Here is an 18426-nt window from a genome sequence, read left to right on the forward strand (position 1 = left end):
ATGTCTGCCAACACTCAAAATAAAGGAAATTTAACTTACTATAAAGTAGTTTATGACACTTATCTTCATAGGGGTAGTAGTTTTTATGATATTCTCATATAAATATGAATTTGGCAAATGAAAATTTGTCTGAACAACTATAAACCAATTTATTTTAACGAATTTCATGTAAACTAGTACTCCTATGATGATAAACATCACAAACTACTTTATAGTTCATTAAACTAGCTTTAATTTGAGTGCTAATAGACATCTGTACGTCAAATGGTTTTTGAGATATAAATTTTTCAAAATAAATTCACTAACTACTGATCTTTCAGTACGTCCCATACAACATTTTTATAAAATGATGCTTTTTAAAAAGCTATATATCGAAAAATATTTAACATAAATGACTATTAGGGCTCATATTTTAGCAAATTTACTCTTCTTTAAATGACATTCTCTTAGGTTTTCTTGTGTTGTTCCTACTTTTTAAGATACAGAGCTCTAAATGAAAAATTAGTTGTTTTTTTTATCGCTTTGAAACAACCACCATTTTTTATTCCCACTACCTATACTTGGCAGACTCATCAATTTTGACTATTAATTATACATAGTTTTCATTAAAGTAATCAAAAATTGGGGTGAGATAACTTGCCTTTTTTCTCCTCTTGGGCTCTTGTACTATTAGGTCTTCTTCTTGGACTCTTTCTTCTGGGTCTTGCTTCCATCAATTTTCTAGGGTAGTGGACATCATTCATCCAATATAATCTGTAACTTTTACTGTTTACCATTATGTTTCTGACCCTATGGTATGATTATGAGCATACAAATTTCAACAATTAATAAATTCATCACTGCTTTAAAAGTAAAGTTGTGTATAAATAAGTAGAGACACTTTTGTTTTTTTATTCCAGTTAAATAAAAAAAAGGTTTATCAATAATTGATCAATCTTTTTCTAATCACGATCATTATATTAAAAATTCTATAATAAAAATGTCTATTATTTAATTTTGGGAATCCTATAAAGGACATCATTGTGAAGAAAATTTCATAAAAAGAATTTTTTTTTTAACAGCAAATTTTTCATTTTTTACATACTTCATCAGAGTTCTATTTTTCATATATCTGTGTTCCAACATAATAAGACATTTATAGACTACTTTCTAAATTTTCTGTTGTAAACGATAAGTTTTTAAGATTTTGTTTTCTCATTACAGTTAACAACAGCTTTTAAAGTTTAGTAGTTGAGTAAATAGTTGTTCCTTTGTCAAAAAAACAAAATCTTTTGAATTTATAAATTAGCATCTTTCATACTAGATCTATTTTGGCTTAAAGGGTCACATCAAATACAAGGATACAATGACTTCTTCTTTTTGATTGGCAATAGTCCAATCCTTTTTAGCACGGAGTTTTCCCAGGAAATTATTGCCAGGTTATTTCTATTACGGATATTTACAAAAGCCTTTTCGCTGTTGAAGGTTTTTTTCCCCATTACCTTTCGGATTATTTTTATATTTCTTTTGGATTGATCATAGAATTTTTTAATGAATCAAAATATCTTATGTATGATGAAATCCTATTAAGAGGCTATTGAAATAATTTATTTATTTTCTCTGAGTATGGTAAAAACTAATAATTAAATATACTAAACAGCAATGTTTAATTAATTTATCTATGTCAAATGGGTAATAACTGAACATCATATAGATTTAATTATGAAGTTAATATATAATTTTATTTTTTGAAAAATTAAACAAAGTTTTTTAATCAAAATTCATACTAAGGATTGATAATCAATTCATTAACATTAAGATGTTGCAAGGCAGACTTTTATAACCAAATTCACAGTTTTAAGTTTATTAATTTATTAATCCCAGATATCAATTCAGTGTCTTAAAAGTATTTTTTATTTCACATTTCAGAACTGAACCTGTCAAACAATCAAATGAGTAAATTGCCTGACGAGCTTGCTGACTTAGCAGAATTGGAAAAGTTGGATATTTCCCACAACGCCTTCATTAACCTGCCTCTTGTTGCTTACAGAATTCCTAAGCTCACAACTTTAAATGCTAGCCACAATCACATTATTGGTAAGAGATTTTTATTAAGAACTGTACACAGTTTTAATTAGTTTATAATAGAAAGCAGTGGAAGCCCCTCAAAAAACTACAACAGCAAAGTCATAAATTTATTTGACAGATTTGAAAGGATTAGGTAATTTTTTTTTAAATTACGGTAGCGAACGCAAGTATATTTTTTATATAATTAATAAATTAACTTTTATAATATTCATTTATACTTCTTTTTTATACACCATCATATAAAGCTAAAGAGTTTATTTGAATGTGCTTATTGGAACAATTGCCAGTCTGATTTAAAATTCAGATAGAACATTGAATGAGAAAGGCTTGAGGCTAGATATCATCACAATAAAACCTATAAGAACAGAGCAGTATGTGTATAATCAAAAGCTTGCATAGGTACGTGTTCATAATCTTGCCATGACAATCCCTATGAATCTGAAATTTTTAAGGTTTTAAAAATGCAATAAAATGTCTATTATAAGTTAACCTATTTTTTTATTTTAAAAAATAGTATTGTCTTTCAAATAACTTGAAAACTATACATCTCCTGGGAAATAAAACAGCTTATTAGAAATATAATAGCAAAGTTAGAACGGAAAATTATTTGTAACCATGATTATTTAAAAAATATTCTGTCTGTATGTTTTTTTCATACAAGTTTTGGATATGTACTTTATATAAAAATGCAAAATATGTACTTGATTATTTTTATTACAGACACAACCTTACAATCATTATTCTATAGATACATGTCATTTAATTACAAGCCCAGTGATTCTTAATATTTTATTTCAATCCATTACTGATGATCCTCCGAGGCATCTGAAAGGAATATGATTCGGGATCTCTTGATGTAGAATAGTTTTTTATATAACGCACAAAATTCAGTACTATCAGTGCCAGGAACAGGAGTATTTATTTATTCTGTGAGGTAGTTGAATTACTGTTTACAATTCCTTTAGTGCTCAACTCTCTGTTGTAGAATAGACATTTTCAAAAATGTGAGCAATTGATAAAGTTTTTTGTAAACAATATTGGCATCCAGGGAGTAATTTGTTTGATATTAAGTGAGCATGGGCCAATTTTGAATGCCTGATTCTAAGCTGGGTTAGGACTACTTCTTCTCTGTGATTGTTAAAACTAGGGGACGGCTAAGCCTTTATCTGTCTTTTTATATTTTTATGCTTGTTTAGGTAATTCCTATTCCATGTTTCTTGCCATTCCTTGTATATATTTTCTCTCAGAGGATGTGAAGTCTCATTTGGTATTAGGAGAATCTGGAAAAAATAAGGATCTCTTTGGCAGAATAGTAGAATGGCCTCTGTAGAAAAGTCATTGTTGTGTTGCCAATAAGTAGTTTCTTCATATAGAATAAAATTGTGTGTATCACATTTATTTATAGAAGGTTTTTTCCAAGTTTTCAATTTCAATAAGTAAATAAATTTAAAACTTTTGTGAATAATAAAATAAGAAAGACATTTAAAATTAGAATAATCATCCCAGAGTAACCCTCTTAGAAGGTCAAAAGATAAAAACTGTTGAAGAATATCTACACATGTTTGATTATTTAGGAGGATGTTCAAACCTTGTCACGAACGAAGTTGCTTTGAAATAGTCAAGTCTGAAGTTATCTATCAGTGAAAAGTTTTACCAAATGGTTTTTATAGAGATATTTAAAAATAATTTAGATGAAAATACAATAATTAACTAAATCAAATTATTTCTTTCTTTCAGAAGTGGACGTGGATCGGCTGAAGAATTCCCCTGCCCTGCAGTCAGTTGATGTGAGGGAGAATCCTGTACCTAACCAGATCGTCCAAGCCCTCCAGAAGCTGACTTCCATAAGGGTGTTGGTTACCGTAAGAGAACCAGAGGAGTGGGAAGATCTTACCATTTAGTTAGATCAACCAAAAAGCAGTTCTGTGATTCACAGTCATGAGTCCTGACATTTGACTCCATGAGTTATTTAAGTTGTATAGTTTTTTAGATGTGTCTGATATTACTAGTTGTTGTTGTTTCTTTATTTTGTAAAATATTAATAATATAATATAATCATACCCTTATGTAATATTTTGCACATTAATGTATTATGAAGAACATGAGTCATCTGGTGTACTTTTGAGGTATATGGAAAACATGTATATCATTCAATAGTCAATGATAACATTACTCAGGGTGGGTTATTATCATTAGTGATTAATGAAATATTTAGAATATGAATCCTATGTCAAATGACCTGAGAAACATAGTTCAGTAACAACACCCTCTTTTAATGAATAGAAAAAATTTTGCGATGCCATTTAGGATACAAAAAGTTTTTACTATTACTAAATTTAGACTCATTTATGGTGCTCCATATAAAATAGAATGGTTTTAAGTATTTCGTATATTATATGTATACATTTAAAATCTAAAATCAATTTAAGATTCTTTAAAAGTAAAAGAGGAAATATTTTTTTCACCCTGATATAAAACTTCATTTCACATAAATTTTTTTTAAATACACGTTGACTGATTTAATTTCATAATTCTGATGTATTCTATTATAATTTCAACTTCATATATTATTTTGAAGTTGAAATTGTATAAGTTGCCTTTACAGGAATAAAATAATATTTTGTTCCTCCTTTACCATAATGCTATTGTTATTTAGATTATTGGATAAATTTAGTATATTTCAATACCATAAATGAAATTGATTTTATGAAAAGAGAATTTTATGATATTTTTAAACTACTAAAACTGTACCAATTGTTTAGTTTAAGTCATAAATACACTTCATGTTGTCTGTGATGTACTCAATGATAACATTCATCACTATATTATCCCTAAAAGGATGCAAAATATTTATTTTATCTGCTGAAACGCAGACTAAATGTTATACTCAATATTTATAAGGTGTATTTGTTACCTATTTTTTTGAAAAACATATTTTAAAAAAAGAAGATATGTATTATTAAGTGTAAGTTTTGTATTTTTTGTAACTAATGCTTTAAAAAAAATATATAACATATTTTATAATTGAGAAAAGATTTTTTTCATCTTATACTCCTCAAATTTGTCATTCCTTGTAACAGTCTTTTGGAGACATTTGGACCTTGGCTTGATAACTGCAGATCTCTAACCTTTTTTTATTTCTTGAGCTAAAATCTCAAAACAACTTCAATTGCTTCAGCTAAAATCTGACTTGATTGAATTTTAGTCTCTGATGACTAAGATTAATATGATGTACCAAGGTAATCAATTTCTTCCATTCATTCAAGTTAGATTAGAACAGGCTACAACCAATTAACAAATAAAGAAAAGAAAAAAACCCTAAATATATTGTATGTCAAAGATTAAAAATCAGTAATATTTTCCTAGAATTTATGTAGATCCATTTATGGGCATTCAAAGTCTTCCTATACTATTATTAACAAATATTTGTTAATTAGGTAATCAAGTAAAGTTTACCTATAATAAGGTGCCGATGGTTGACCATAGATTAATATGTGGAGAAGATTGTTACGGGGTGCGGTCAGAAAATAAATAAAAACTATCTATTCATGCCGCATACTCCCTGATGAAGACCTGAATTTCAGGTTGAAACAACGAATAAATAGTTTTTATTTATTTGTGTTTATTTGCTGACTCCATCCTTCCCCTTCCAAGCAAGCAGGAAGCAATACTTTGATCATTATTGCCGCAAAATATTACCCTTTTTTATGAAATAGTCATACTACCATTCATTAACTATTCAAGAATGCTTCCTTCTATAAACTCAAAATAAAAATAAACGCTTCATATCTAAAGCTGTTCTGTTATACTTATTGTCTTTAAAGCACTTACACACTAAACAAACAAATTTTGGCCAACAAATATCAACCAACCACTTTGTTGGCTGATTCTTTTGTTGTATACTAGAGAGAATTAAGCCAAACAAACCAGCTTCATTGGCCAAACTTAAATAGTCAGAACCAATTAACCGGTTGGCTTTGGTTGAGACTTGAACTTCATCTGGAAACATCAAAGAGTTGGGGATCCTCTATCCTAGCTTAGGAGAAAGGATTATTCATTTGTCTAATTTTTCATTGGTTTAGCTGTTCATCAGGTTTTTATGTATTTGATTTTGTCTTAGGAGGTGACAGTGTAACAAGAGTTTTTCTCATTTATTAATCTAATTGATATAAAAAAACAAAACAGTATTCTTCTAATGTGTCTATTTTGACTGAACTTAAAAGAAACTGTTAAACAAGCGACAAATAAGGTGTTGCATTAGCATTTCTAAAGTAAGACAACACAATAATGAGCTTACCAAGCAAGATGACAACTCAAAAGTGAGCTTACCGAGCAGAGTGACAAGATAGGGCTTTGTATGATAGATTTTTTTTTTTGTTTTTTACAAAATTGATTCTCTAAAGGTAGAATAAAGTTGTAGTAGAATTTTATGTAGAAATACATTGTAATTTTTGGTATTTTCAAGCATTCAATCTGTTGTGTTGAAAGATTTTTGTCTGGATTAATCAAAATCTATTCTTAGGGGCTAATACCCTTACTAAAACAAACGATTCAATTGAGTATTGATTTCAAATTTAATAAATTATACATTCCAATCAATTAATTGACATTATCTCCTTCATCTATACCTCAAATATGAAAAATAATTTATTAAACATTTTTAATTTATATAGTATGGTAAAGTAAATGTCAAAAGTTCATCCATGATATGATATAACTTAGAAAAGTTAACAAAAAATATAATAAATTGCATTTATTAAATAAAACTGGATACAAGGTTAGTCTACAATAATAGTATTTCATGAATAGGAGAAAATCATTCAAAATATGAATAATAAGAATTATTTAAATTATAGCTATTTTGTACAATTTACTAGAAATACTTTTACTATTTTAAACAATATTAAGATTAGGATTTAAAGTAGTTAACAGAGAATGATAGCATAGATTATCAATTCATACTAGCCCTAATAAATTGGTTGCTGTTTTTTTTTTAACTCGGTTTTTCTACTATACAATGCTAAACGCCACAGCACTGGCAACCAATGTTGTTTGGGATCCATTGGTTCAGCGTGTTTAATCATTTTATTTTTTCTTAGGTTTTCAACAGTAAACAAAATTAGCTTGTATTTGTCAATAGTAAACTAAATTTCATAAAATTTAGCAGCTCAATGTTATATTCTAAATTATCATCATCTGCATTTCCACTGTACTCAGTATTCTGATTAAGAGGATATTCAAAATAACATTAAGGATTTTATTTTTTTCTGTAGTCAGAAACTCATCTTCATCATGAAAAGTCATAACTGTGAATTTGAAAAGAGCTTTCCTTGGACCATAAGAAACAGTAGGAATTTCATGTTTAATACAAGTGATGAGTTTTGTTTGATTGGATTTGCCATGTTTTTCTTTTAAAGAAAGAACAAGGCTTTTCTTTTAGATGGTTAGGTTGATTAACTTCATGGATGTAGTTTTGTATTTCTTTAATTCACCATCATCCAGAGCTCAACAATCCATTACTGGATCTTGGCTGCCTCATTTCTTCAACTACTTAAGGTATAGTACAAAATTAAAAACTAAATTTTTAACAATACTTCCAAAATTCTAATACGTTTTCTAAAATTATGTAAGGTAAGACGGTGTAAGTACATAAATAAGGATTTATATCGAATTTTTCTAATTGGGATAACTACCATCCGCAGCAATTTGAAGTCATTCACATGGCTTTACTTCAAAATTATCTTAGATCTCAACTCTCCAACAAAACAAATTCACATTTATGCACTTACCTCAAGGACTAACTTACCTTCACAATATTACTGTTGAAAAAAACTTATCATGGTAGGATTCAGAGTGAAAAATCTTTAAAAAGAAATTAAATCTCGTATATAAATTTGTTACAAATTTGCAGTATTTTCAAATTTTCGTCATTTTTCCACTATCAATGAACTAAATTTAACTAACGCTGTGATGTAATTTTAAATAAAACATAGAAAAGTATATAGAATACAAGATTAAAATTGCTAGTAAGTATCTATTCTAGTGACCCTCTAATAGTAGAATGATTTATAAAATTAGTATCTTTTAATGGAGTCATATGACTGAGACAATTAATCCTCTAACATTCAGCTTTGTCAACTGGACGAAAAAGATAGCTTTGGTAAGGCCTCATAAGCATAGCACATGGTCAACAGGCAAAGTAGTGATTACTCGTTTTTAAAGAGGATGGCTCCAAATAGGAAACCGTTAAATTTATTTTGATAGTCACTGGCTCTAAAGGTATAAGTTTAGGAATTAAGTCATTCTTACTAACCTTGAAGTGTACTTTTGACTTCATTTCCTGTTCTTTTTGTAGTAATTTCCAGACATACATGCCAAGATACTAGACAGGAAAATGTTTTGTTTAAGTTAAATGAGTTACAAAATACAGTTTTAAATTCATTTAGGTCAGTAATATTTAATATACATTTGTGATCATGATTAATAAACTATATAATATTAAGTGTAAACATAATCATAAATAAAATCACCAATTCAGATTTAAATGTCACAAAGGAGAAGATCATGAAAACTATGCAATAGGGAAAAAGTCTAGACTTAATTATAAATATTTGTCAAAAACAATTAAATTTAAAGATCTAATTTTAAGTTGGCAATCAGAATTTAACAAGCATGTTTTACCAAATTAAACCTGAAGAGTTTTGCCAAGATTTTAATCGGAGAAAAATTTATCTGTTATTAATAATATTCAAAATTTATATTTTGATATAAATTACATAAAATTATTATCAATAGTTTTCACAAAATATATGATATTTCATATTGTTGGTTTCAAATTTCTCTATAAAAACAGATAAGTTTTTCTCTGATTAAAATCTAGGTAGAACTCTTCAGTGAAGGCCCTAACTAATTTCAGGATAACAAATTGTTTAGTATTGTTGAAATTCTTGGTACTATATAAAAAATGGTAGTTTAGTCAATAAATGCCCCAAAAGGAACTATTATTGAAACAATCCTTTTAAATGCTGCACAGCAGTCAAACATTCATAATTAGCAGGACAAAATTGGATTTTTGACGTTCTTTCAAGTTGAAATTAGTTGATATTTGTAGGGTGACTGCTATGTACCATGAATCTGGAAGAATGAAGTAAAATATTTATATTTTCTTAGCTAGTGAAACAGATTTTGTTTCACATAAATTAGTTGATTCCTCCCACCAAGAAAAATCTGTCACTGAATTAGTAAAAGTGCTTCAATTTTAATCTATTTCCAATCATACCTATTTCCCAAGAGGTCAAGTGAATCAAACCTATAGGTAGAGCAATAAAACTTAATTTTAATTATTATTATTTAGAGTGCTTCCAATGGGTGTTGCTCCACACGCCTGTAACACTCCATTTTAACTAAGATCAAATATACTGAATGTATTATGTAACATACAGTTGTAAATTTCAATAAAGATATTTTAAAAAAAAATTATTATTATTACCCTGGCTCATTGCCACTTAATGCATAGGTGAAATAAATTGAATAAACAGAGTAAATTACTTAGAAAATACAAAATTCTCAAGCCAATAGAAAACATTTCACACATTTAATTCTTTATTTCATGCTTCCTAATATCCTTTTGGTCTTGTGGTAAAACTAAAAGGATAAGACATTTTAATATAACGCAGTTCTTTTTTCGTTTACTGGTAGTAATCAAGTAGAAAAAAAACTCTTCTCTTTTCATGATGGTTGAAATTCAAGGCCATCGAGAGATATGTAGCGATTTTGAAAAGAACGGTTCTTAACAAAAATTAATGAGGAAGATATGCAGAGTATGTTAACAAGTGTCAAAAATTTAGAAAACAGCTCAATTCAGCTTTGATTACGGTTTTTGCACAGAAGCACATAAATTTGATATTAATACTGAATTAAAATCGGAAATGTTTTGGAATATGTGCATACCACATGTCCACAACTATAGGTAAAATTGTGATTCACAGAGAAATCATATGAAATGCTGTTTTAAGTGAGAAGAAGAGCAAGAATTTGCTAATTTGTACATTAAAATTTGTTCGAGAACAATGTACTCAAAAGGATTTTGAAGTCCACGTAAATTAGGATATGTTTACCATCTCCACTACATTTCCAAAACAAACGTTTTTATGAGGTATTTTAACTTCTAATACCAAAAAAAAGGCATTTTATTGATTTGTTGCAACCATTTATAACTGTTCAGATGAAGTAATAAAAGTAAGCAGTTTAATTTACAAATATGAAAATAAGTTTCAAACGAATATCAACATTATATTATAAGAGATAAGCAGAGTTGTGCTTTTAAGTATTTTTTGACTGTAGCTTGGAACTTAATATTTTTTAGACTTATGTTTACAAGAACTATTTGGATCATCACAAAAATTTCTATAGGATAAGTTTATCAAATAATTTTTAATACCTAAATCGGTCATTTTGACAACTATGTGGTGCATATTCCACAATTTTTCATACTAAACTGTTTAAATCAAATGAGATACTTAGGATAATAAATAAGTTAAGCCTTACCTGGAAACTTCTTGCACGAGAACTAGTTTGAATATTCAACAGTTTCTTAAAACTTAGGTAACTGATTACAAAAATAATATATGAAAAAATATTATTTAAAAAAGTCTTGACATACGGTTTGGCCACTGAAAGCGAAATTCAAAGAATAACCTCAGTTTAGGCAACCAAGCTCAAATTTGCGAGTACAAATATAATTATTAAGAAAAATAAAATATTGTTGTATTTATTTTTCTAAGTAATTAAATAATTAATAAAACATAATAATATTTTCTAAAAATTAATATATTTTCTGGAGAAGAGCATAGTCAACATAAGATGCCTATTCAGCCGATTCCAACGGCAGTTGATCATGCACTTCGTCAGGAAACACTACACAGAGTTATCTTGAAAACTTTTAACGGACAGTAATACTGGAAAGTTATAATTAATGAAACTAAATGGCAATATTTTACTTTAAACGGCCAATAGTATCAACACTGTTTCCCATGTCCTTTGGTATGAAGGTAAGCCACAAGAACAACTACCTGAAAGAGTTCTTGGTATTTTTTTTCGTTTACATGCTAGGGTCTGAGATATTTAAACATTTGTCATATCGGTTTAAACATTTATCAGGGATTCGTAATTTTGTTGTAGCCAACTAAGGCAAACTCAGCTGTCAGTATGACCTAAGTTGATTATTCTCTCACTAGCTTGTGATGATAAAATGGAATGAAATCCTTATAGTATGAAGAATATCATCATTTAAACGGTAATGCTGGTGATGTTGAAATACCCATATCTAATTATGTTATGCTGATGATATTTACACAAATTCAAAATTTAAGGTATGGTAAAAGGTCAATCGATTCCCAAATTAACTTTTATTTACATTAGATGTGACTCCAAGTATTTTTCATTGCCCTCTTTCCATATTTCTGCAAACCATTGTATTAATGGCTCCCTATTCCTCTGTGGAAAACTATGAGAGAAATGCTAAGGAACTTTGTTGTAAAAAGTGGTGTTTATAGCAGATTTAGGATCGTTGGTGCTGGGGATAAAAAAAAATTAATCAGAGTTATATTCAATATTAACTGATTTGGAAAAGAACCTGCTGGAGAAACTTATCAGCAATGTGTAAGAACCACTTTCAGTTTTTTTTTTCACTTTGAGGAGTCAATTTTTACGGGGTTATGAATTTGCTGATGGAACCACATTTCTGTTTGAAGAACTTTCACACAAACACACCTAAATCTTTTCTAAACCAGGAACAAAACATTGGGATCCTTTCTTGTATACTAATGTAGAGCCCTATCCTATTGTTTTGATCTCTCTCTACATATTATTTATTTAAACCCCCACATTTTACTTCTTTTTGTTGAAACTTTAATCATAAATTAATTCTTTAATCATAAAGAAATATATATTATAAATTAGAAATAGATACAAGGTAGATGGCCTACAGTACTTAAAATATTTAATCATACATTTTTATAGATAGATCCATATAATGGACTTTGGCCAGAGGCAACCAGTTTTTAAGTAACTCAAAAGTGATGAATGTTTTTTTCTAGATTTTTACATTAGCTTAATTTTAAAGTCAAATCGTCCATGACTTAATGAATATAATGAAGAAACATATATAAATAATTGAAATAAACATTCCAAAGGCTCTTGAATCCTTAGTAAAATGGAAGAATACTATATATTATTGTAAGTCATAATCAACACAAATAAATACAATGTTAGAAAATTAGATCCAATTAAAAACATGAGCGTGGGCTTATTGATAGCATATTACTTCTCAGGTGTGTGAAGAAAAGACAGTTCAGTACAATAAAAAGGAGTTGAAGATTTGATGGAAATAGATACCTCTAAAATGAATATGTAATACTTGAACAAGTCCTCTTAAGACACTGTACAATTTAGATTTATTTTAGAAGAAAGGATCAAGACAAAATGCAGGCAGGTCTTTTTTTAAAATATCTTTAACTTAAAAATGAGGTAGAAATATGTAATACATAAGTACTTAAATTAATTATGTAAACATTTTATAAAAGAAAAATTAAAATAAAGAAGTTATATTGAACTAACTACCTTTTGGCTTATATAACTTTATATTTCACTTCTTTATTGTCTTAATATATTTTCATGCTTCTCATTACATCTTATATATCGCTTAATTTCACAAATTCTTCATTAAGTTTGTTTAATTTTTTTTTCATTATTTTGTATAGAGCACTGTCTGATTTTTAATATGTATATATATATTTTTTTCTTTTTCTAATATTTTTAATGTTTTCTATCCTGAATAAATTCTTATAATTCCAATATTATGCATTACCTCATCATTTGTTATATTTTATTTTTTTTAGTTTTCATTATAATATGGTTATCTAATTTTGTTTTCTGCCCTGATGAAGGCCTTAAGTTTAGGCCTAAATTTGTACTAATAAAATACATTTCTATAAGTAGTATTCAATACTACTCCATGACTGTGTCCCTGACAATGTCTCATATATTTTTTCAGGTAGGTGTTGATTCTTTCCTACTGTTACTGGGATATGTCATCTAAAATCATTTATATAACCATTTTTTAAATGTAAATTTGGTAATAATAAATACTTTTACAACAATAAATAGTATATTTTTAACAGCATGAGGTGTTCTATAACCATCAGTTATAAAATTATATTTTTGATTTCAGTATTTTAAAATGATTTTTGCATAAATTTCAGCGCTAATAGAAAAAAAAAGTGTTCAATTAAAATTTAAAGAAACCTTTAAAATACCTATAATGTAAAAATATCTACATATTTTTAATTTATTGTATTTAAAATAGATGTAATAACAGAAACAGTATTTAAGAAATTCAAATGGCCAAGTTATAGAATATATATTAATGAAACACTAAATACAGCATCTAAATTTTGCTACTGGAAGGAAAAATTGAAATGAAGCTCTAGTACTTGAAAAAATACAAGTGGTTGGCTTAGCCATAAATCCAAAAAAAATCAAAATTATGACCAATGGATTAAAAAAGCAATTTATGATAGGGGTGAAGAAAGTAGTATATATGGGCCAACTTATATTCACAGGAAAACTCAAAAGAACACACAAATAAGGAAAGTACTGATATGGTAGAAATGTTGTAATTTAAAAGAAAAAATTCAAATGTAGTAGAAATGAAATTGTCTTCAACAGCTGCACATTTTCTGTGCTCTACTTATATGAATCAGACATGGTCATGTATTAAAGTCACAGAAAAAAAGTGTTTGCACATGTTAAATATAAAGGAAAAAAAAGTTAGAAATGAGAAAAATAACCCAGGTGGTATTTACTAAGTGGAGATGGAGTAGACAACTAGCAAGAAGAAAAGATGAAAGATGGTCGCTATAAGTCCAATGAGGGACTCCTTACTAATTCAGATGCAGATAGAAAGACCACTAAAAAAATATTAGGATGAAATTAAAATTAAAGGAAGCACTACATGAATAATTGAAGTTCAAAACAGAACTACGTGGGAAGAGAAATTCAACACCAGAATCTTGTATATTTTACAACTCCTTTGCTTTGTGTAATTAAGCTGTTAAAAATTCACAATAAATAATGAAAAAAAAAACACCAAAGGACTATTCAAGCTTAATGCAGAAGTATAATCTATAATAATATTGTAAATTTAAAACAAAAATGTTAAAAAATGACACAAATAAAGGCCATCATTATTATTATTATCAATAAAATATAGAAAATTGAATAGATTCCATAAGGTAGACTATGTAAGCTAAAATCACCATTGCAAGAAAAAACAAGTTTACTTAATCCTCCTTTATGTTATAACTATAACTAACCTGTAACTAAATTATAGATTACACTTACATATTGAGATTGAATAGTCCATGGATATTGTTTTAATTTTTCAGTTTAATTATTTGAAGGCCTTCACCCTATGAAGTAATAATTTTTACAGGATTATCATGTTGAATATTGACTAGCCTTCAGCTTTTATTTATAAATTATTGGTAAAGGTGGAGGGAAAGAGGTTCGGCTAGTGGGCCTCAATTAGTCCTTTATGTCAACCCCAAGAAACAAACCAATGGAGACCTATTTTCCTCCAAGTCAAACCTTATTGTTTTCCTAATGAATTCAAAAGGGGCTGTTATTTAATGGAGAAAGGCATGTGTTTTAGGATTCTGATAGAGCCCAGAAGACTACCCTAGTTATGTGTATTGGTGACAACCTGACAGACAATGCTTGTCTTCTTAAGTAGCAAATTTCTTCTCCAGCTAGTCAACAAATTGTAAGTATTTTTTAAGCCTCCAATAGGCAATGTGAACTCTAATAATTAGTCAGTTCATTTCTTTTGAGGGTCTAGCAGCCATTTGGCTTCAAGAAATAGAGAGTATATTAATTAACTGATTGGCTTGTTTAAGCCCTAGACATTCTCTCTACTCCTTACCAGCTCTTTTTAATGTTCAATTAAGAACCTCTTTAATGTGGCGATGTTTTACAATACTTGAAGAATATCCTGGCTCTATAAGAGGGATCTCAGCATAATTTCTTGTAAACTGATTAACTTTCTTGTTACCTTGGGATCAGGAACTCGAAAAATGTTAAGTTTCTTAAATAGAGAAACTGCCTTCTTTATTAGCTTGCTCTCGCTTAATAGTATTGATGGGACTGTAGGACCAGGTGAATAAAGTAATATGCCAGACCTTTCAAAGCTGGTTATTTTCCAACAGGTGGGTACAAATACATCTGCTTGGATTGCAGTGGAATATTTCAATGTGTATAGAGGTTCATGTACATTAAACCAGTAATCTTAAATCATTCAGTCAGAAAAACAAAGTAGACTTGTCTTTTTCAGCATTTAGGTTGTGCCCCATCCAGTATCCTATGGTACTAGAAGCTGGCTTCAATATTTAGATAAGGGTTGTATCGAGTTGTGGAGAACAATATTCCTAACAACTTTACAAAATCTATTATTAATCAAAATTTGTAGATAGAGGAAAAGTTATAGGGCTTATTACAAGTTTTTAAGCTAAAATACATTTTGTAGATATTTATACAAACATATTTCATTGGTTCTCAAGACTGGTTTAATGCTACAAAGGTAGCCATAATTCTCTTTCAAAATCGAAGAATTTTACATTGACATGTCTTTATATCAAGCTTAAGAAATGAATCTTATCCAAAGAATGATCCGAAAAATGCCCTTCATTGGTTGAATGATTCCAATATTTCACTAACCTTGGAATATTATTAAATCTATGGCTAGAAATGGTTTATACATTTTTATGGATAAAAATATATTTATTTAGCTCATCTGAAGGGATGGATTAAAATTTCATTTAGACTTTCTAATATAAGGATAGATTGAAGAGATACAAAAAATTAAATAACATTTAAAGGTAAGGATATTAAAAGTAAAATATTATGTTTTGATGTTCTTTGCTACAAATCAACTATGTATTATATAACGTACCATGATGGAATAGTTTAAATATTTCTTGTAATTAACAACCAATGCTTAATCAAGAACTATATTATGTTTAAAACTTTGATTCAAATGTACGAAATAACTAGACCTTTAGTGATGTTCACTTATGGCCTATGTTGACTAAAAAGGATAATGAATATATATATTTCATCATTCATGTACATAATTAATTTTTCATATTTAAGGGAAACTACCATTTTAAATTGGCTGTGTATAAATCTGTAAACATTATAGGTTGATAGATGTCATTGATATAAGAATGCAATTGTAGATAGCATATGGAACATAATCAAAAAGATTGATCATTGGATGAGGTTAAATTGCTAGCCTCGAACAATGTATTAATTCTTTTAACTTTAATTTTGGCCAGTAGTCAAGCTCAAATCACTAGGTTTTCTTCCAACTCACAGATTAGGCACTTCATAGAGACTAAATTTGTCACAGGAGGGTTCTCTGGTAGATCCACAGATTGTAGAAAATAAATATTATGTTATAGAATATTCAAATTAAGTACAGGTAGTTGGTATTCCAGCACATGAACTAAACGAGCAACTTCTGCATCCACACTTGCAAATGTATAAATAACATTAAAACTAAAATGAAAGTACTTTCCTTTTCCCATGTGTTTTCTAAACCTTTCTTTTCTATTTGTAATTCAAAATAAATTATTGGTTTGTCTTTAACTGCTCGTATTATACTTATCATATAAATGACTCAAGATGAAAGCCAATATAAATGTTATCATTATTTATAAAGATGAATCATTCTATCTGATAACGTCTACATCATATTACTAATTAATTTATCTCTACGTGTTTTAGCTAAGGCATAGTTTAAATGCTTCAATGAGTAAAAGATGAAAACAGTTTTCCATCAATTTATGTTCTCCCTTTCCAACACAAAAGACATTCATTGAGTATCTTTCAAATATTGGTACCCTAATAATTATAAGTAACATTTTTATGTAAGAGATTGTAATAGCCTAGGCATAAAGTACCGACTGCCTCAACTAAACTCTGTTTGATGGCTCCTCAAACTAATTTTAAAAAAAAAGTTATAGGTTCTTTGGCACAACACTATAATTTAAACGTTATTCAGCATTGTAATTTATTTAAATAAATTTGAGGCTTCTTGAAAAATCTAATTCGTTTTTCAATCAAATAGAAATTGAAAATTTCATGATTAATTAAAAAGCTTCATTAGACTCACTTTGTTAGCATTTTAACAATACAAAATAAATTAAAATATTTTTTTTTTTTTTTAAATTTAACTAAGAAAACACTGATTCTTGTTGCAGTTCTAGCAGTATCAATTGAGGTATATTTTGGTATGGAGACTGATGTGCTGCAGTTCGTTATAGTGCAATTCATATTAAGAGATTGATATAACACCAAAAAGGTACTAACTCCTGCAAGACTTTGTGCTATTTAAGACAGGAGTAACATTATAAACTTATAGGATCATTCAAAATTTTAGTTTGTTTGTAATGTAATATTTGTACTAACTTTTAAACAGGAAGTTTGCACCTTTGTTTTTATACCATTTATTTATTAAAGGGTTTAAAAAGTTTTGGCAATATTGAAAGAAATTATTGAATTTGTATATTTATTCTTGTAAGGTGTCTTATATTTTATTCTGAATCCATCTAAGTTATTTTTGTGTAATATGAATTGTTGTGAAACACCATAAGGACCAAGTGGTCTTAGTACCGATTTGTAGAGTATAAATTTTTGTTTTCATTTTCTATTACAATTTGTACATTATTTTCCTTGTTTTATTCTAATTTTAAATTAATATGCTGGTTAAAAAACAGTTTATTGTACAACATAACTCCTACTTTACTGATTTGGCAAGTAAGAGAGGAGAATTATTATAAATTTTTTTTTTGTCCTAGCCCAATATCGATGTCCATAATCTGTAAACTACATCTAGAATAAAAATAAAACATTCAAATTCAAAACTACTTATTAGTTACGTAAGATTTAACCTAAAAACATTCCAGTAAATACTCACCTGTGCACATCTTGGAAGTGAAAATAATTCATTATTAGCTATTATGTTGATATTTGTATTATTTTCTTTAGTAAGGAGAAAAATTTACCATTTGGGAATGATGATTACTCTCTTTGAAAATGCTAACTAAATGTATTTAAAAACTGTCACAATCAAATGAAATCTTATAATTATGTTTGTAAATTTATAAAGGTAGGAAGAGCTTTTTCTGTTTCCTTAATTTTTTTTTAAGGCTGATTAACAATAGTATAACGAAAATTATAAAGGAAATATAATTCAACAAAATAATTTTACAAAATGAAAATTTTCAATCATTTTAAAAG

General features: G+C 28.1%; 1 protein-coding gene and 1 long non-coding RNA gene across 3 annotated transcripts in view; both read left to right on the forward strand.

Annotated features, from left to right (window-relative positions):
* Sclp (leucine rich repeat containing protein 20 sclp) overlaps positions 1–5091 on the forward strand; it is a 60294-nt gene extending 55203 nt beyond the window's left edge. For both annotated transcript variants that reach the window (XM_014431855.2, XM_014431856.2), the window contains exons 3-4: positions 1909–2076; positions 3805–5091. In XM_014431855.2, the coding sequence (XP_014287341.1) occupies positions 1909–2076; positions 3805–3968 (332 nt within the window). In that variant the 3' untranslated portion in view covers positions 3969–5091. The remainder of the gene's footprint in view (positions 1–1908; positions 2077–3804) is intronic.
* A 9351-nt stretch (positions 5092–14442) lies between these two features.
* Positions 14443–18173, forward strand: LOC106687772 (uncharacterized). Its single transcript, XR_001344219.2, has 3 exons — positions 14443–14544; positions 14780–14890; positions 17388–18173. It is a non-coding gene; the product is annotated as an uncharacterized lncRNA (long non-coding RNA).
* Positions 18174–18426: the final 253 nt, after the last annotated feature.

The sequence above is a fragment of the Halyomorpha halys genome, unplaced genomic scaffold, assembly GCF_000696795.3.
Source record: "Halyomorpha halys isolate HHAL.00 unplaced genomic scaffold, Hhal_1.1 Scaffold1010.1, whole genome shotgun sequence".
Lineage (NCBI taxonomy): Eukaryota > Metazoa > Arthropoda > Insecta > Hemiptera > Pentatomidae > Halyomorpha > Halyomorpha halys.